General features: G+C 40.9%; 1 protein-coding gene and 1 long non-coding RNA gene across 2 annotated transcripts in view; both read left to right on the forward strand.

The window, feature by feature from the left end:
- Positions 1-16,941, forward strand: part of LOC103186603 — an 84,609-nt gene extending 67,668 nt beyond the window's left edge. Inside the window, exon 3 of the long non-coding RNA XR_006085520.1 lies at positions 16,763-16,941. This is a non-coding gene — a long non-coding RNA (uncharacterized LOC103186603). The remainder of the gene's footprint in view (positions 1-16,762) is intronic.
- An 80-nt stretch (positions 16,942-17,021) lies between these two features.
- Positions 17,022-19,511, forward strand: LOC103186602 (protein ELFN1-like). The gene is given in 2 exon segments (XM_007905750.2): positions 17,022-18,445; positions 18,448-19,511. Coding segments are annotated over 2 exon segments (2,367 nt in total). The 5' UTR covers position 17,022; the 3' UTR covers positions 19,392-19,511.
- The last annotated feature ends 1,265 nt before the right edge of the window (positions 19,512-20,776 follow it).

The raw sequence follows: 20,776 nt of genomic DNA on the forward strand, positions 1-20,776 counted from the left end.
CATTCTGTTGGGAGCAGTGGATGAAATTTGAGGAATATTCTGGCAAAACATCTTTAGAAACTTGTGAAATTAGGAACACATTTTTATTAATTCATTAATGATTATGAAAGAACTTTCCCTTTCTTTTCTTCCCAACTTCTCCCCGCTCCGTAATCCATCTCCTCCAGCCAAGAGAGTGGGCCCGAAACAAGCCCTCGTGTTCCTTTCCTAGCACCATCAAAAATACCAAGTCCTGGCATTTGAAAGCTAGCTGCTATGAAGTCGGAGGAAGTGGCTGCCAATTTGAATTTGAGTTTATATTATATATTTTGGAAACTTTCGTCCACTGGAGGAGAAATTATCTCCACTATCAGTGGACAAAATGCTCCCAAGGTCCAGTAGAAGCCATTTTTCTGACCTAGGAGTCCCATCGCTCAGGATGGGTATGGTGTCCTCACTCCACAGGCAGTACTGCTGCCCAGCACCCAGCACTGTTCTCATCCTTTCCCACTGAAGATTGTTGCTACTCACAGAAAGTCTACCCAGTGACCAGACGCATAAATAAACCTGCAGATACATCCAGTGAATGGGAAGCTTTCTTCTCTGGATGTAGAGACATTTCCACCTGGATGATGATCCCAAATCGAGAAGCACTATCCTATCGTCGGAGACTGCAGTACAGAGCGGATCTGAAGGAATCGATGGCAGATGCGTCAGGATCTTACTTTCACCTTTTGATTTGTGTAGACGGGGCAGGCAGCCATTTTGAGCAAGGCGACAGCCATTTTGAGTGAGGCAGCAGCCATTTCGTTCAGTCTATTGGTGCAGTTGAAGTCCGACAACCATTTTCAGTCTGGTGGCGGACATTTTAAAAGTGCGATCAACAATAGGACACCGGAATTCAAACGGTAAGTCTAACATTTATTTTGTTTTCTTTGCTTTGTTTCGATTATTTTAAAGTTTGGCATTAGGCCGATTTCATTGATTATAATGCAAGTGATCAATTTCTTCAGGGATGTGTCAATTAATTCTCACCCATGCCTTCCCAATGCCCTTTTTATATTGTACACCTCCACATTGTGTGATCAGAAAACCTCTCCCAAGTGGCATGCTTCATGTGTATATTTTGACTGAGAGTGCCAATAGGTTATTCAACTGTGAGGGCCCAAACCTGTCCTAATTTGTGGCATGAAATTTCACCTTTTTTGAGCTCAAAAATATACAGTGAATTCACTTTACATATATTCTGTGAAGCGCTTTGAGACGTCTATAGGCTCTATATCCAGTGCAAGGATTATTATTATTTTGATTTAACATTTAAGACTGCTCCCAGAATTGCGGAAAATTCTTAACTTTGCTCTTAATTCTTTTTAAGAACTGTAGAAAACCGGCTTTCAAATCAAAACTGAATCTAGTAATTTTACACAATTCTATGTGATCTTGAAGTTTAACATGACACGGTCTTAGAGGTTAAAACTAGGTGGAATTTTTGGTGCTCTGAAGGTTAAGATTGTGAGAATTTCGGGCCCTCTGAGTTGCACAGTAGAGATGAGAGGAGGATGGTCTATCGGGTGACCAGCATTGATGCAATATTTCGCAACTGCTGAGGTGGTAATGCCCCAACAAATCTATCAGACTGACAGGTGTCTGTCGAAAGGTTCCATCTGTGCCAGAAATAATCCACATGAGTGACTTAACAATTATCCCTGGGTGAGGTAGGTGCTGAGCTTTTAGTTTGGTGAGATAATCCTCAATAGACATTCGTCCTACTGTGCTCAATATTTTCACGCTTAGCTTTTCGAAACTTTTGTACACATCAGCTGAAAAATCTACCACAAATGCAATCTCCTCTTGGAAGCACAGGAGATAGGAATTGCAATGCACAATCCAAGATTCAAGATTCAATATTGAAGATTCAATCTGGGAATCCTTTCCCAAATCTGTTTTGAATTCCACATTATGGACCCTGTTGTGCTGAGAGCAAGTAGATATAGAGGTAACTAAAAAAATAATTTGATGACTATCAAAAGACTTCCTGATCCAATGGCTTTTTTCCTGTTACTAAATGTTCTTTTTCTTCACAAGAAAAAACTGGTTGAAGACCCTTTGGCCCATTTGATCTCATTCCCTGTAAAATATCCATCCTACCATCCTCCCTGTTGAATTGTTTCTTTCTGAAAATAGATTGGAGTTGGAGCAACATTCCTGTGTGTTGGCATCAAGGATTTTCCCAGATTAAGGCAAAAAATAGTCAGAGTTTTTGCCTGTTAAGAACAATCTCCCTGCTCCTTTGCTGTAAGTGTGGGCATTTAGGTAAACATAGGGTTGGCCTCATTCATATTAACCTCTCTCTCTGGACCACTCCAACATCATACCAAGACGCACTCTACGAGCTGAGAAATGGCCAGGGAAGTACAAGAAGGGAGCCCATTGAACCATCACCAGCAGAGAGCTAGTACCTTCTGGAGGACAGGCAGAGAACATTTGACAGCCAGGAAAATGGGCATTTCATGTAATTGTAAAGAAATATCTGAGAGATTGAAGTGTTTTGCCTGGAACTTAGAAGTGCAGTGGTTAATGAATGTTATATTCCGTGACTCTGCCTCCCTTTAGGATTTCACCTAGGGCAGATTCTTTCGTTAAATCCTTTCTGCTCAATGCCCTGCAGTGGTACTGCCCTATTGGAGTCTCCAAAGCTACATCAAAAGGTATCGACCAACACAGATCAAACCCACCGATTAGGTTCTTACATCTCAGTGCAAAAACATTGGGAGGAAGGGCAATTCCTCCCCTCCCTCCCTCCCTTCCTCAGCTTGCTTTTAATTTCTATCCAAGTTGTACATGAAATGCAGATCACATTCTAACCAGCTAATTATAGTGAGGACGCCTGTGTCGCTCAGAAGGAGCGAGGACACTGACAGATTGTGCGGCTGTCACTGTGGCACCTGCCTCCTCCTCCTCCTCTCCCGCCCGGCTCAGAATTCCCAGCGCCGACTGGTTCCAGACGATTGTTCCACAGTAATACATCATTATCCTAATTAGATACCTAAGTAACTGCTTTCTTCCGTTTCACGGTCTGAGAGCGGGGAGCCAGACCAAGCCTGTGCTCCATTAGCATGAGCTGCTAATTGCAATTCACTGTCACAGACTTTACCCTGTGTGTCTAAGACCCATCCGACATATCTCCCAGTTATGTTCCATGTATCTTTAATTAAAGGTATTCGCAGCTTTACTCCACTGCAACGTGATTTGAAGGCACATTGACTCTCCTTTTACTTTGGTGGCTATGATTTTAACTTATGGCTGTATAACATGGGTTTGGAAGGAGGGTGAAGGAATGATGACTGTGGAGGGAGGGAAGAAGGCCAGGTTTGAACGGTGAAGAAGTTTGGATTCACGACTATTTCTGAATTAGGCATTATTCCCCTTTGGGGATCAGGAAGTGTCTCTACAATACTTCCTTGCGGGATGAAGTGAGTGAAGGTGAATTCAACCTTAAGGTAGAGTCTCAGGTGTGTTGCTTCATATTCCAAAAGAACTTCTTATACCCAATGATTTATATGCCACCTTCCATTCAGAGTCTACAGCAAATGCTGCTTCAGCTAAGTGTGGCTAAAGTTCTTTCAATAAACCAGTGGTGACTTTATAGAAAGGTTAATTAAATATAAAAATGAGCTGAACAACAATCTTGTTGTTGAGCTGAAGTGAAATTTTCTGGGCTCGACCGAGGTGACTGTCTGTCTGTTTGGAATAAGGATGTTTAAAGCGAGGTGCTGTCTTGCAGAGTTAGGAATTGAGACCAATTGTTCAAGCTGCTAAAATACCAGCAGCTTCCACAGCAAGAGATCTTCACTACCGGGCAGTAGGAGAGAATGATAGCCAGCGGGCAGGGGGTGGGCATGTGAGTGTTTCCGAGGCAGGGAAGATTGATCATGTGCATACTGTGGAAAAGGACACTGGCTGGATGGATTAACTGAGCTCAACAGTTTGAGGGAACATCACATTGCCAGAGCTTCAGATGCTAACACAAAGCAGATGATGCCAGTTGTAATACCATAACAACCAGCTGAGATCAGCTACGGTGAACTAGCAATTTTTCTGATTTTTTCACTGATTTCCCACACTAGGCACTTAACTTACTAATTGAACTATGGGGAGGGGGGGGGGGAGAGGGGCTTTCAGAAAGAAAACAGCAGTGCAGCATTAACCCTTTGATTCGTGTAGTGTAAAATCAGAAAGTTCTCTTTGTGAAATACTATTTGTTTACCAGCAGAGGGCAATGTTAGATTTGGGCCAATTTATGTCTGAATTGTTCAATATTTTTTTCTGGACGAATGGAATACTTTTGATTCTTTTAAAAAGGAGGGCGATATAAAATAACCTGGGCTAGTTTACCCCACGTCACTGGTTTGCAATTGACATTGGATAAAACATGAATTTGGAAAAAAAGGAAAAGGGAGCAATCACAAATTATTGTTGAATGCAAAACTCTGGACTTTGGATCCAGTCTGTCTGATATTTGGAAGCGGTGAATCTAGATTGTCAATTGGACCGACCTCTACAGGTTTAGGATGGAGTGGACTTAGCTGCTGGTCAAATGACCTGCTGGTTCGTGTAAGATGGCTTCCAATCCAAATTAAAGCAATTTCAGATTTACTGCTCCTGGAAGGTGGATCAGAATCCAATTGAATTATCAGTTTGGATTTGGAGCTGATCCCGAAACCGCTAGCTGTGCTCTAAGTGTCTTCGCAAAGTAGCATTAACCCGGAGTGATAGCTCAAGAAATTCTTTATGACATAAAATCACTGTCAATTTCAGGTCAGTTACATGAATTTAGAAGCAGCCAAGCAATGAGTGATGTGGACTGGGGCTAGCTCAGGAGCATAGCTGGGGTTGAGCACCGCGTGTCTCGACTCACGGTTAGTGGAAAAGAGCAGTGAATGAAATAACTGCAGAAATTGAAATGGATGGCCGTTTTGCTTGGGGGAACGTTATTTGCCAGCGCCATGCTTTGGTGCATCCATGCAGTGATTGGATATGGTGTACCCAAGGGGGGACTGAGCTGCCTATTCTTGATCCCATTTGGATGTAAAATTGAAGGTCCATGCACTCCTCTCCTTACCGTGAATTCCACTGTTAATATTTTGTTCCCTGTTTATAATGGGAATTCCCATTATAATACATGGACATAAATTTACTGTGATGACAAATAACCTTGGTTTCTTTTTCTATCTCTGTATCTCTTTGTTTTTCTTTTTCTTGGTTTGTCTCTGTCTACCTCTTTGCTGTATGTCTTTCTCTGCCTCTGTCTGTGACTTTGTCTCTGTTTGTGTGTTTCCCACTATGTGTCTGTCAGTTTGCGTCTCAATATCCTGTCTGACTGTTTTACTCTGTCTCGCCTTCTGAAGACTTGCTGCACTGCATAAAGCAGTTTTCAGTTTCACACAGAAGGGAGAGACAACTCTCCTGAACAAACCGACAACTCTTTCAGGAGCCATTGCTTCTTTTACAGAAAATCTGCACCAAGTATTCAAAACCATGTAAGAACTGAAGGCCTTAAAGTAAATGGGGGAGAATATGTAGACGTGAACATTTATTTTCTGAATCTAATTGGTGATTTAAATACTTCTGTGCAGATTGAGTGGTGGGCTTCGATGCACAGTATCGTAGCTGTCTCTCTGATTTCCTCTTTGTGTAAAATGATCCAGCCTATAACTGGCTCTGAGCATCTTGTTCATCGCTTGTCTGTAAATTTTGCTGCTAGGGTTCTGTAACTAGGTCAGGGAGTAAAAAATCCAGGCCATAATTCTGCAGAGAGAGAGAGCACGAGAGAGAAAGAGAGAGAAAGGAGAAAAAATAGATGTGAAATAAAGCGAGAGAAGGAAGATTGACAGGTCAGGACAGCAGCTGCAGGCCTCTCTGGAAACGTGGATCTCAATAATAAGCAGTGCCTGCCATGAATCTGCCCATCTCTGTCATTGCTGGATAAGACCTTTTAATGCAGGTATAGTCTGTCTCTGATTACAAATCGTTCACTCAACAATAGGGTGGGGGGTGACTGCAATAACTGTTATTAATAGACCTTTAAAATAAAAAGAATTCCTTTTGTAAAAGTTTGCACTTGAAGGTGTAGTTAGTACTGTAACGAGGAGGGTATAAGATCAGGAATGTCACTGAAAGATTTAAGGGGAGGTTAGATGGGAGTTTTTCATCTCGACAGTTGCTATAGTATGGAATGTTTGCTACAAGTGGTTACTGAGGCTGAGATCTTAACACGTAACGCAAATTGAATAAATGTTTGATGGGGAATATTGCGGATTAGGGGATTCTGCATTTTCCCTTGAATTTGTCTTGGAAAACAAAAGTACTTTGCAAGTTGAATTGGGTTTTGATATTTTACTTCCTTTCTAATTAATCTCATTTTGTAAAGCACTTACAATCATTGCTTTTACATCAAAGGCACTGTAGAAATGCAAGTTGTTGTTAACATGCTTACATCTATAATGCTAATTTTTAAGATGAGGCAATGTATTCTGTTTGTCATCTTTTTATGTCTTCGTGTTTAGCCACTCACATGTAATTTATATTCAACTATGCTGAAAAATAAGCGTTTCGCACACAAAATTTAGTCAATTTACTTTACAGTATATTCTGTAAAGCGCTTTGAGGTGCCTCGAAGACATGATATGGTGCTATACTAAATACAAGAATTATTATTATTATTATCGACTTTCTTTTTAAATAAAAGATGAGTCTGTGTTCTATATTTTGGGATGAATGGCTTGGGTGAAGACTAGAAGTTAATGTAATGCATATTCAGGAACATGTAAACATTTGCTGAAGAAAAGAAAACAGAATGAGGTTTGATGTTCTGCCTGTCCACTTGAAAATTGGAAATACAATTGAACTGTCCTAACTGCAGAGCACAGAGCAATGCATTTTAAGTGGATTTCAGAATATTTCAAGTGGATACTCCAGCCCTAATTATACTGTGATCTCCATATCAGTTCAAGATAAAAATAAGAAAAAGCATGAATTGTGAAAAAGGACATTTTTTTCCTGAAGCCCGTTTCCTCCCCACTGCACCCAAATCCTACCCTGTCACCGATGTATCACCCATGGTATCTCCATAAGAAGATTTTTAATTGATCCCCAAACCCGATGAAGCAAAGTCTCCATTATAATTCTTATATCCCCCATTCTCCAATCTTAGACCTTGGTATCCCTTCGCTTTATAACCATTTCCCCCAGTCCCAGTAACACTGAAAGTATTGTGTCTTGCAGTCATTTGTTCATCTGAATTCATCTGCACCTATCCTCCAATACTGTTCTCAGAGAGTTATTATATTTGGAAGGGAGAATTGACGAAGAAAGTCTGGGAATTATCCAGGATGCTCTGGTCTTGAACCCTCTCAAGTTGTTTCAAAACTTGGTAATCCAGAATTGCACACAACATTCCAAATGTGGCCTCACATTGAGGTCTGCGTAGGTTAGTATAAATTCCTTTTATTTGTAGTCAATTGACCTCAAGATGCCAGGGTAGTATTTGATTAGCTTTGTTGACAGCAGCTTTCACATTAACTGGAACCTTCAGTTGAATGATCAATAATCACAGTCTTTTTGCTAATGGACACCCCTTCATTGTGAACACATGTTTATTGCTCTTTGTTCCAATGTGCATCACCCTGAATTTCTCCACATTAAAATCCATCTGTCATTCCTTGGCCATCTGCTGAATTGATCCAAATCTCCCTGAGTATCCTCTACGTATTATTTTCTTGCTCATGTACCATTACCAAATTGTACAATATTACAAGAAATATATCCTGTGAAGCACTCTGAGATGTTCTCCCGATGTGAAAAACGTTAAATCAAAGGCAAGTATTATTAAGAAATTCTTGCCCCCAATTATTTCTAAACAAAGTGATAACAGGGAAGTCTGAACAGACTCCTCTGTTAGATACTGTCCCCACCCAATGGAGACTTTTTAAATTAATCACCATCTTATATTTCCTATTACTAAATTTAAGTGCTACAGTTAATTTGCTGTACCAATTTATTCTTGAGCTTTAATTATCTTGAAAAGTCTCACATGAGGAACTTCATCAAATATCTTCTGAAATCTAAGCAAATTATGTCTACTGTGTTCCTCATAGTTTATTTATTTCTACAAACAATTCCAGTAGATTTGTGAAGTGTGAAAAATTGCTTCTAATCCTGGATAACTGCTTTTCGTAGTCTGTGCCTTTCACGAAAGTCTTTTATAGCATTCTATAAAATGCTCTCACATTTTTCTTACTGCAAATATGAGGGTAATAATTTAGTCTATAATTTCCAGGTACCGGTCTCATTGCTTCTTGACTAAATGAGGGCTTGACTTCAATGCTTTTTCATGTCACTGAACTTCATTTGCTGAAGAAAATCCTGTCCCATACATATGTATATTTCTGACTGGATTACTTAATCCAGAGCTGCAGCTTTTAATTGCTTTCTCTTCCGCACCCTTCAGCTGTGATCAGATAACTCAGCCTAGGTGAACGATTTATCCCACAACCTCTTCGTCCACTGCTCAGCAGTACAAAATGCAATTGATCTACTGAACCACAGGAGGCACTACTGTTAAATATTTTTCTTCATCACCTCCTGTGAAGATTGACTGAGCCTGAAAGGACGAGGGAGTTGAATTAATACATGCTGTGTACCTAAGGTTGCACAGTGATTACTGATTACATTTGCTAATACTGCTCCTGCTCCTTCACATTGTTAGGCTCTGCAACTCCTCCCACTACAATCCGTCTTACAGTGCCACCAAGACTTGTTAAAATAATAACAAGGCTTTTTTTTAAAATCATGATTCTTTACCTGTGAATGATTTTTAAAAGGAATCCTGATTCTGAAATTCCCATTCTATCTCCTCTGAGCATCGCCAGGCATTTGCAGCTACCAAGAGAACCCAATGTTTTTTTTTAATATGGAATATCTGCAGAAAGGAATTGCAGTAAATTCCAGTAAATTCCAACTAAATATTAATAATAATCCTTATTATTATTAAGAATAATGTGAAGGAGCAGGAGCAGTATTAGCAAATGTAAGAATAATAATAAATATTACAAAATAAAATTAATGAAATGGGTTATTTTGGGAATTAACATCATTTGAATTAACGGCCTCTATTTTAAGTTGGTGATTATTGCTATCCTCGGTGGGATTTAAACAGATTCCTTCACGGCCAGTTTGACATTTAAGATGAATGACTCTCTGGCCACGGCAAGTTTCCACAGTGAACATCATGTCAGGCCCTCTCTTGTGGCTCTATGTAAAATAATTTTCTAACTGGTCTCACAGGATATCGTGAGTTCATTCATTGGGCAGAATCCAGACAACTGAAAGTCTTACTCTTTTTTTTCTTACATCTTTTTACATCTCTGGAAGCTGGGACAAAAGGGAATGAACGCAACCCCTCTCTAATGGAAGAATGACCCAGATAGCAGGGCAAAGCTTTATTTAATATGTGCTCCTCTTGTTGTTAAAAGATCATGGCAGTTTCTACAATAATTTGTGTTTTGAACCTGCTGGTTTCATGCATTTTAGAAGTTTTTTTTTGTATAGAATGGTGCCGCTGTTATGTAAGCCAGAGGTGAAGTTCTCCTATCCAACATGGCTATAGGGTCAATAGTTCTACTCCAATATGTCTGTCAATTGCTCTATGCATGATGGATACACTTGCTGTCCAATGGCATTCTATTTGCTTCCTTGCTAGGGATCATCTCACCAAATCCTTAATGCCAGGCGAGGCATGAATGAAGACTCTGAGATACACAAAGCAGCCAAAGGAATTAGGTGAATGGAAGTAGAGCTGCAAATAGTCCCTGAGCTGTAATGTAAGAACCAGTGCAACAGAATGAACAGATGCTTGCCTGAAGGCAGGTAACAACAGAACCTTCTCTGGATGGAGCTCCTTTCCCTCGCTCCAGGCTATGCCAGCCATCCTGTCAGTTACTTCTCTCTTTAATGTCTTCTACCTGGATTTATTAAATTTGATCTCAGAAGCCTCTCTGTCATTTATGCAATCTCTACATTTCAGTACCTTTATACAAGAGGTCAGATTTGCTTAATGATGTAATAACATTGAGCCATTATCAAAGGTATAGGAATGAGCGATGTTCACATCAATTTTACATATTACTTTCCATGCATTTTTTTAAAGATAATATAATATATAAAATAATAATTTGTAATTTATCTCTTGCTGGAGATGAATTTTGTGTGTGTGTTTTGTTAAAAAAATTTAGCAAAGGGATAGCGCATTGCAAGAATGTAGGTCTGTTTCCCTACACACCTGACCTCATCTGTGTGAGCGCGAGTGAGTCAAGTGGGAAGACATAAAGTACTTCCTAAATGGAAGAGTTAGTTTCATGTCAGCTTTGCACATTTGTGTTTGGGTTAGATGGATGCAGGTTCAAAACCCAGTTGGGACTTCAATGTTGTCTATGTTGACACTCCAGTACAGAGTTGGGAAATCCTACATTGTCTGGGTTCTGGTGTTTCAGGTGAAATATTAAACCTTAGTTTCCATGTTCTTTAAAGATCATATTGCACTATTTGAGCAGATAAGTGAATTTCTCCACATGTCCTAAGCTAATATTCTTCTAGATAAGCTAAATTAAATGACAATAATAATAATAAAATAAGTGACTGTTGTGGGACCTTGCTCTACGTGCCATGTTTAGCTACAGCAAAGTCACTACATTTGACAGAAAATTAAAGCATTTCTACATGATAATGTCTTCTAATAATGCAACTTTTTTCTTTGTTTCTTTCTGGTAGTTTTCCCCTAGACATCTTCACACAGTGAATAGGCCAGACTCTGAGAGTAGAGGCTTACTCAATCGTGGTATACATTGCAATGATTTGTGCCGTTCAGAGTGGAGGAATTAAACAGGGGGAATTTCTCAAAGTTTCACAAAGTTGTCTTTCCATTTGCTGAACTTTCCCTCTGTGCATTATGTACAAAGAAAAGGTTTTACGTGGCTAATATCCATCACCAGGCAATCAACGAGAGTTCTGTTTCACATGCAGACAATTCGTGAGGGAGGTACACTGAGACCAGGTGAAGTTCAATAATCTCTGTGTGCATGGCCCACTGGAATAAGTGAATAGATACACTTGGGCTGCAGTTTGCTGGAAGCGGGAAATAAAGTGCTATTTATTTTCAGTTCCTTGAAATCACATAGCCTGTGTCAGAGATCTGATGGATTCAATGTTTATCCAAGGGTCAGACCTATGAGCACAGTTGCTATGGAATCATTTGTTAGTGGATGATTTCCTATTGTACCCCAGATAAAAGGAAGCAAATTTGCCTCTTTTAATCTGCTTTTCCTTTTAAAATGAATTTTAATTTTCAAGGTATTTAGCCTTTCAAGTTGAAACACTTTCATTCGCCTACACAATGCAGTCACTATATTACACAAGTAAATCCGATGAAGTGGCTTGAGAAATCTTCCTGACATGAAAGGCACTTTATCAAATGCAGATTTATTTATTTTAGAAGCACTGCTGTTAAATTACTCATAGCACATGAGAATTGGTGGCTGGTTTTATTAAAACTACACTTCCTTCCAGTCTGACAAAAGTGGCCTTCCCGCCACCTCCCTCCACAAGCTGCAGGTCATTCAGAACTCTGCAGCTCGTGTACTGTCCCGCACCAGGCTTCGGGACCACATCACTCCCACCCTCGCTCGCCTCCACTGGCTCCCCATCCCCCAGAGGATTGATTTCAAGATCCTCATCCTCACGTACAAGGCCATTCACGGCCTTGCTCCCTCCTACCTCTCCAACCTACTATCCCCCTACCTACCTGCCCGTACCCTCCGTTCCTCTGGCTCCGGTCTGCTCCACGTCCCCCGCCCCAACCGCCCTACTATCGGTGGTCGGGCCTTCAGCCTCTCAGCCCCGAGGCTCTGGAACTCCATCCCCCAGTGCCTTCGCCTTGCTTCCTCCCTTTCCTCCTTCAAGGCCGGTCTCAAAACCTTTCTCTTTGACCGTGCCTTCAGCTCCCCTCTCGACTCTCTTCCTCCTCCTCGCTCCCTCCCTTCCCTCCCCTCACCCTGACCATTTCCCCTCCTCTCTCCCTCCCTTCCCTCCCCTCACCCTGACCATTTCCCCCCTGCTCGGGTCATGACCCAACTGTGCAGCGCCTTGGGACGTCCTCCTGACGTGAAAGGCGCTCTATAAATGGAATCTTGTTGTTGTTGTTGTTGTTGAGAACTGGTAGGGTGTTCTTGCTTCTGTTGGAGTTTACTTTAAAGGGAGTGAGAGCTGTGAACACAAGATAATCATCAATTCAACCATTTGCCTACCTGGGAAGTATCTGTCAGAATGGACTGGAACTCTTCTAGTTTGAACCAGGCATACCTGTAATTCATTGATACTCATCTAATATGGCCAATCCTAGGCCCTCCCTTGATCTGCTGTTCCACGTGTTTCGGGTCCTCAAACATTGCTTGAGGTTGTAGCTCTTTACAGACAATTAATGACTAACGTTTGTATAATAGCAATAAAGAGACATTTTATGCTATAAACACGTACATGTTCAGTGTTGTTCTTAAGAGATGACCCGAAACCCAAAGTTTGCTTGTGACCCACGTGGCATCTCTGCAAAGATGGTCTGAATTGCTGTAGTTTTTTTTTTGCACTTTAAATGCTGTGTACAGCAATTATTTTAGTCTTCTTAAATCTACCTTACGTGATAGACATTGAGCCCATTAATCAAAATCCTATTTCTACTGAACTCCCTATTCTCGTTGATGAAATGTTATTGATTGATGCGAGTCTTAAACGATGCACTTTAGCTCACAAAGGGTTAAGCACACTTGATAAATGTTTCATGGGCAAAAAGCCTGGATTCAATTATTTTAGATTAAAATCTCAAGCACTCGGTCATTTTAACATATGCTTTGCCTTTTAGCGAGGTCCTGATTACAAATTTATGATTTTAATTTATCACCTTAATCCCCAGCATTGGCTCAGTGAGGTCTGTGGGCCATCTTTCACATGGTGACATCCCGGTCAGGAAAGCCTGATTCAGTGCTATCTTTCCTCTCCCAGCCCCTCACTCAGCACTAAATCAGATGTCCAGTCCCAGACCAAAAAAAGTGTTTCCTCCATGGTGAAATAAGTTAGGCTCTTTGATTTAAAAGAGAAATTAAGCAATGATAGAAAGGAATATTATATCTCTGTAACCCAGAGCCTTATCAGGCATGACGCAACAGAATCCAATTCCCTCTCAAACCCCAGAAGAATGTATGATCTATTATTTAACATCACGCTCTCACCCTTCTAACGCTTGCAGAATTTCACATATATTAAAACTTTAATATTCTTTTCTGAGGATTTTAAATAAATCCTCAATATTAACATTTATACAGAATCGTTTCACATCTTTGCACATTTCTCCAATTATTTAATTAATGCTATTTCAGAGTTATTGTAGTCATTTTATTTATTGAAGATATGAATCTTGTGTGGAATGAGGGAACTATATGGGTGCAACAAGACAAGGGAAGATTTTATTTTTAAAGCGAAAAGATATGAGGGAAACATTATGCCCACCCCTTTACCTTCACCTTGTTGGGAACAGCAACCATGAAATGGAAGTTGCTAAGTAATGGAAGTGGCCAAGTTACGGAGTATTTATTTGTTCAATTGAGTCTTTGAATTAGTTCATGTTGCCCGTTTGGAACCGTCACCTCCTCTCTTTCAAAGAAAGGTTGAATTTTTCACTTATCCTGGTTCATATTCCTTCCTTATACAAATTTATATATATATATATTAGCTAATGATCTCATTCTTATTTCTAGTATCTTGCTGGTGCAAATTAGCTGCCATGTTCACCTCCACAACAACACAGAGCAAATACCCTTTAGTGTGCGAGGATTTAATCCCAGGTCTCAGAGGTGAAAGGCCAGTATCCTAATCCCTTGTCACACTTTCATCCTTCTAAAACTATTAGAATTAGAATAAACATTTAACTCAGTTGATAGATTTGATCGAGTTTTAGAAGGTTCTTCATAATTATCTGGAAATAGATTGGATTCTCTGACCTGTTTGTTCTTGAATGACTAATACCACTCTTTGCAGAATGCTTAAAGGTGTCCTTTTGAATGGCCCCTAATTCATTGTGTACTCTGAATAAAGTACATCATTATAAACTATAATTTTTTAAATGTATTTTTAATTTGGTGCAGCAGTTCTGCTGCAGTTCTCTAAGGACAGAGGTAGTAATATCTAGACGATAGCAGATGGCTGAAAGTGTGTTCTCTGATGCAGCTCCAGTTGTTCAGGAATGTCTTCTAAGCCCCAAGAGTGCACTGTACCCTTGAACACACTCCAACTCTCGTTTCATCTTCATAAACACAGCTTCCATGGTTCCGTTGGAATTGATAATCTACTGTAATCTTCCTGTTATTGCCCCCACTGTATTTCATAACGTATGATGAAGAGTTTTTTCAGAAACCATGTTATGATGTATTATTTGTTACCACAGAATAATGTGCTCCTTCCTGAGTTGCTGTGTGATAATGGTCTCATATAAGTTGGACTTAAATTTACATTGTGCTAAATGTAGAATAGGATTTATACTTCCTGCTCCCAGTATCAATCCCGTCAGTAGAATGTGCAAAGCTTGCAGTGACTAGTGTTATCTTTTTCATATCATGCAAGAATTTGTTTGGGGAGGGCAGCTTTTATACAATAAAAAGCCTTTTAAAGACATGCAAGTCATTTCTGATCGCCATTTTCTCAGGATGCTTCAGAATCAGCATGATTTGTTTCCAACTGTACACTGTACTGCGTTTCATGAGGTAAATTATCATGAAAGGTTCAGTACAAACATGAGGCAAACAGCCACGCAAATCTCAGTGTATTCAGATCACTTGAGTGTGAATTTGCAGCAACATATTAAGTTTGGCGCAGACTTCCACTAACATAGTTGCTTAAGTCACCAGAACCGTCAGTGTGAGAAACGACGGTATGGAAGGGATAAAGGGCAAGGATGGATAATTGATCATAAAGAACAGCGAAACAGGCTCGATGGGCTGAATGGCCTATTCCTGTTCCTATGTTCTCTTGATTGCAGACTCTCAGCAAGAGTCTAATCTGCACTCAGGGCACGTTCCAACCAATCTGATAAACGTAACGATTATACGTTGATTCACTCCAACACCACATTAGAACTACCATCTTTATTCACACATCACAAAGCAACTGGTGCAAGATTTGTGCTCCACTGAGTGTAAATTTAAACCAAGGTCAGGAAATATGGGCTTATTAATTCCATTACATTGTAAAATACATGNAAAAAGACACAACACCCTAGAAATGGGCAAACACAGCTCGTAATTCATACAGAATTAATGCTAATGTGCATGCTAATTTTCTTTGTACACTTATTCAATTATTATTATTCAATCATTGCCTGAATGCATTTAATATTTGAAATAATGTGTAGAAACTCTGTTAATAAATTCCAGATCAAGTTCTATCATTTTCGAGTTAAGTCATTGGGGATTCTTTTATGGGCGATTGGATAATATTTAATGGATCAATTAAAATCCAGTGTACAGGTTTGAAAACTCAAATTTGCTCTTGTCTGATTAACAATTTAGGTATATATTCCTAACTGAATACTTTGTTCCCAGTTTTACACACTTTACTGGGGTTTATAGAGTATTTTATTTATGTCAATCTGTACCTTTATCCTTCATTACAATTCCCAAGCAAATATTTATCTAATTTTATGAAGGTTATTCAAAATATTTGGCTTGTGGGACACTTCAATTTCAAGTTATAATTGGAGTGATTTACTGAGAATGAATCATGAAAAAGGGGAGATGAAATTACAATAGTAATAATACTTGCATTTGATACATCGCCTTATCACGTCTTCAAGACATCTCAAAGCGCTCCACAGAATATACTGTGAAGTGAATTGACTGTATATTTTGTTGGTGAAATACGGCAGCCAATTGCGCTCAGCAGTGTCCCACAAAATGTCGCGGATTGAGTGACCAAATTTTTTTTCAAAGTGATTGTTACACCCGGAAAAGCGATCCGCCAATCGACTAACAACCGGGTTCCTACTTACTGCTAAGTAAACAAATGGCGTGTGGAGTAAGGAAACTTGCCCAATGTTTCGCCCTGCCAGGAATCAAACCCAGTTCTCTCGCTTGCGAGGCGAGTGCTCGAACCACTGAGCTACAGGACTCCGCAATATCATGATGTGATTATCAACAATTATGGAGCGAAGTAAAACATGCAATATAGCAACCTTATGACAAATCATAAGATAAATCACAAATAAATCACAAATCACCTGGTCCCTGAATGTGCCGGAGGCAGAGGTTCAGCTAAGAAATTGCCCATGCCTCACATTGGACATCATTGGATCTTTGGTCAGAGAAATACAAGCTTTGGTATATCGAAAAGTCAGAGTAAAGGTGGTATCCCACTAACTGACAGTCAGTCCATTGTCATGATCTGCTAACCAAGTCACCAAGTTTTCTGCCCATGACCCTGAGAAGGGGGAAAGGAGGGGTTCTGCCTCCAAGAATATATGGGACCAGTTGCCGTATTTAAGTATCACAAAGTTGTTGATCGCATGTTGATTGGCATACAGGTGTTAATTATCAAATTGCAATATGGTAAAATTGAACCTAATACTGTAAGTGATATGGATCAAAATAATCTGATGCATGCTTCATTATATCGTCTTTTCTTCCACCAGGGAACCCAGGACAAATGGTCTCGAGGATTGCTTGAGAACGGGAATGCAGTGCACAAAAGAATTCAGAGAAATTTGTGTAGAGAAAAGCTGAACAAGACAATATGAATTACACTGACAGACAAATAACTGCACGGCAATTTACTGATTAGATTTTTTTAAGAATGAGTTCACCCTGAGGCTACGAGAGCATTGTAGCGCCACGTCTTTTACCTCTGGGTGCTCTCCAAAGCTCTTTACCAGGACTCCTAGACCTCAGGGGGATGGCTCTGTTCAGTCTCTGTCTCTGGGTCTCTCTGGTTGTACTGATGAATGCTGTGCTAGTTCGTGCAGACTGTTGGCTTATAGAAGGAGAGAAAGGATTTGTCTGGCTGGCAATCTGTAGCCAAAATCAACCCCCATATGAAGCCATCCCACAGCACATCAACAGCACGATTGTGGACCTTAGATTGAATGAGAACAAGATCAAAAGTATTCAGTTTTCCTCGCTGAATAGATTCGGCAACTTGACCGATCTGAACCTGACGAAAAATGATATTTCCTACATTGAGGATGGAGCCTTTTCAGCCCAGTTTAACCTGCGTATCTTACAACTCGGATTCAACAGGCTTCAGAACCTCACCGAGGGCATCCTCAGGGGGCTGGGCAGACTGGAATATCTCTACCTGCAGGCAAATTTGATTGAAATCGTTAGTCCGAACACCTTTTGGGAATGTTTGAGCATAATAAACATTGACTTGTCCATGAACCGCTTGCAGAGACTTGAGAGTTCCACTTTCACCGGGCTGAGCAAACTCTACGTGTGCGAGCTCTACAGTAATCCGTTTTACTGTTCGTGTGATTTGCTGGGTTTTCTCAAATGGCTGGCAATGTTTACCAACACCACCAGAAATTACGATCGCATGCAGTGCGAATCTCCCCCAGAATTTGCTGGCTACGCTTTGCTGAGCCAAAGCCGGACCAGCCGCAGGAATGCCTACAGCATCCTTTCCTCCAAGTGTGAAGAAAATTACAGGGTTGACTCCAAAGTCGCACTGAATGTATCGACCCCTATTCCCACCACCACCACCACCACCACAGAAAGCCCTTGTGGATCTGAAGACTGCGCGTCAGGCGATGGATCCTCCTCCATCTTATCCTCCCCGACCCCTTTCTTTAATGGGAAACCAATGATCAACGTGCAAGACGTAACCGACAATACAGCCTCCCTGCTGGTCCATATCCCGCACCGCTTTCGTAAAATGTATGTCCTGCTCCAATACAACAACAACTTGTACACACACGTACAGATCCTAAACAAGGAAGAGGAGATCATTAAATTTGATACTCTCAAGGCTCTCACTGAGTACACGTTTTGCGTGGCGTCTATTCGGAATGCATTTAGATATAATCACACCTGTGTTACTTTCTCTACACTGAGGCAGACTAAAGTTGTCGTGACAACGCCTTCCACTGCCACACACTACATTATGACTATCCTGGGCTGCCTCTTCGGGATGGTCATTGTTCTGGGGGTGGTCTATTACTGCCTGAGGAAAAAGAGGCAGCAAATGGAAAAGCAAAAGAAATCAGGAAACATCAAGAAGACCCTCATTGAGCTGAAGTACGGAGGGGAATTAGAGACGAGCACCATCTCCCAGCTCTCCCAGAAGCCAATTCCTCCCTGTGACAACATGCCCAGGATGCCTTTCTACCTTCCTCTGGAGACATGGAACAGTATAAATCTAAGGACTTGAGTGAAACCCCCAAAACTGCCAAGGGCAACTACATTGAGGTGAGGACAGGTGATGCTCCAGACCGGAGAGATGTGGAAGGGAGCCAAATTGGGGAAAGTCAAAGTTCTACAGCTGAAATCTCAACGATAGCTAAGGAAGTGGATAAAGTCAATCAGATCATTAATAACTGCATAGATGCCTTAAAGTCGGAGCCTGGCTCTTTCCAAGGGGGGAAGTCGGGGGCCATGGCTTCTATTGATCCTCAATTGTTAATGATTACTGAACAGACCCAGGGAAGATCTGGCTTTCTGTCCCCTATCTATAAGGAAAGTTACCACCCGTTACAGAGGCACAGTAGTATGGATACAGCTCCCAAACGCTCGAGCACCTCTTCCAGCGGTTCCATCCGAAGTCCAAGGTCATTTCGGTCAGAGGCTTCCGCTGGTCCCACATACAAATCCGAGGCAAAATACATCGAAAAGACATCTCCGACGACGGAGACCATCATGACTGTGAGCCCAGGTGTCATTTTGAGATCGGAGGCAGACAAGATCCGACAATACAGCGAACATCGACACTCGTATCCGGGGTCCCATCAGGGGGAGCAGCAGCAAGAGGCACCGAGTCGGAAGCCTTCGATTCTGGAACCGTTGACTCGACCCCGGAGGGATCTCATGTACTCCCAACTCTCCCCACAGTACCACAACCTCAGCTACTCCTCCAGCCCCGAATACTCCAGTAAACCATCCCAAGGGATCTGGGAACGTTTCAAACTTCACAAGAAGCGACACAAAGAGGATGATGAGTACATGGCAGCAGGTCACGCCCTGAGGAGGAAAGTCCAGTTTGCGAAGGATGAGGATTTGCACGATATCCTGGACTACTGGAAGGGGGTGTCCGCCCAGCACAAATCCTGATTCCTCAGCGACTGAGAGACTCAATGGGACCAAAAGGAAACTGTAACACAACTGTTTTTAATATGACCAACTCAACTGTTCTTAACAAGAAAACGTTTCATCTCACGTATGTGAGTTTATGCACCAAAATTGTGAAACTGACTTTAACAATCTGTATAAAGGATTTCTTTTATATATATATATATCATATAATATATAGATATATGTTATATACAATATATATGTTATATATACTATATATATAACATATGCTATATATAATATGTTATATATATTATATACACATATATATATATACACATATGTATAAAAGGAAGCCCGGAAGCCTTGGAATATTGGATATTATTTATCGCATGACCCTGTGCTGTGACTGTGACTCACTGTAGTGTACATAGAGACATTACTCGCTGTACACCCAACGTGACTGGACTGTGCTGTGTAACTGTACCTCACACATGCTGCTCACATCCTTGCATTGTATAGTACGATTTACCAGTAAAATCTCCGCAATTCTGTACAGATAAATTTCTATATTTGCAATGATGTTTCTGGTATTACACCTGTTTGTATCAGGTTTTAATCATGGATTTTACAGAAGTTGTTTGTTTCCAATGAATGTCTCCTCTGACAAGTGACCCCGAGCATTGGATAAAAACTGCACTGGTGAAAGAATGAACCGTTTCTTCTGTCGAGTTCTCTTTCTGTCTCATTCATCCGAATTTGCAGTTCCACCCCCCCCCCCCCCAGAGAAAACATTACACTTCCTGACACCGAGGTCCAGGGAGCTTGGCCAACAGAACTTCCAAAGATATCAGGATATGGCCAGTCAAGCACTCTAGGTGGTAGATGTGACATGGTACAGCGAGGTGGATGCATGTGGTGGATGTGACTTGGTGCAGTTGGGTTTTGAACACCCCCCCACCCTCCTCCCCTTTCCGTGTTGAACTCCCTCCCCAAATCTCTGCATTTCCCATCCTCTCTGGCAGTCGCAAAACCCTTAAAAAAAAACATCTTTTTAACCCTGACTTTGGTCACCACCCACCCCCCCAACTTGGTCGGTGTTCCACATAATTTATGTAAAGCATGTTTTCCCATGTGAAAGTCGTATATAAGTGAACATTCTCGTCTAGATAATAGATGTGTATGGTCTAGTTTGGTGATGTAGCTGGCAGTTTGGAGCAGTATCTTGTAAATATGGCATGGCACAGTTTGGTCAAAGCTCTCTCTTAAGTTTTCCTTCTTAAAACAATGCATGTATACCGGACTTTCTAATCCCAAATAGCTATTTTCTTCAAGAGTCTATTATTGAGGCATACATTAGCCACAATCAATGCTATCTGACAGAGCTGGGGAGAGAATATTACTTACGAGGTTGCTAAAAGTGT

Source organism: Callorhinchus milii, unplaced genomic scaffold, assembly GCF_018977255.1.
Source record: "Callorhinchus milii isolate IMCB2004 unplaced genomic scaffold, IMCB_Cmil_1.0 Scaffold16, whole genome shotgun sequence".
Classification (NCBI taxonomy): domain Eukaryota; kingdom Metazoa; phylum Chordata; class Chondrichthyes; order Chimaeriformes; family Callorhinchidae; genus Callorhinchus; species Callorhinchus milii.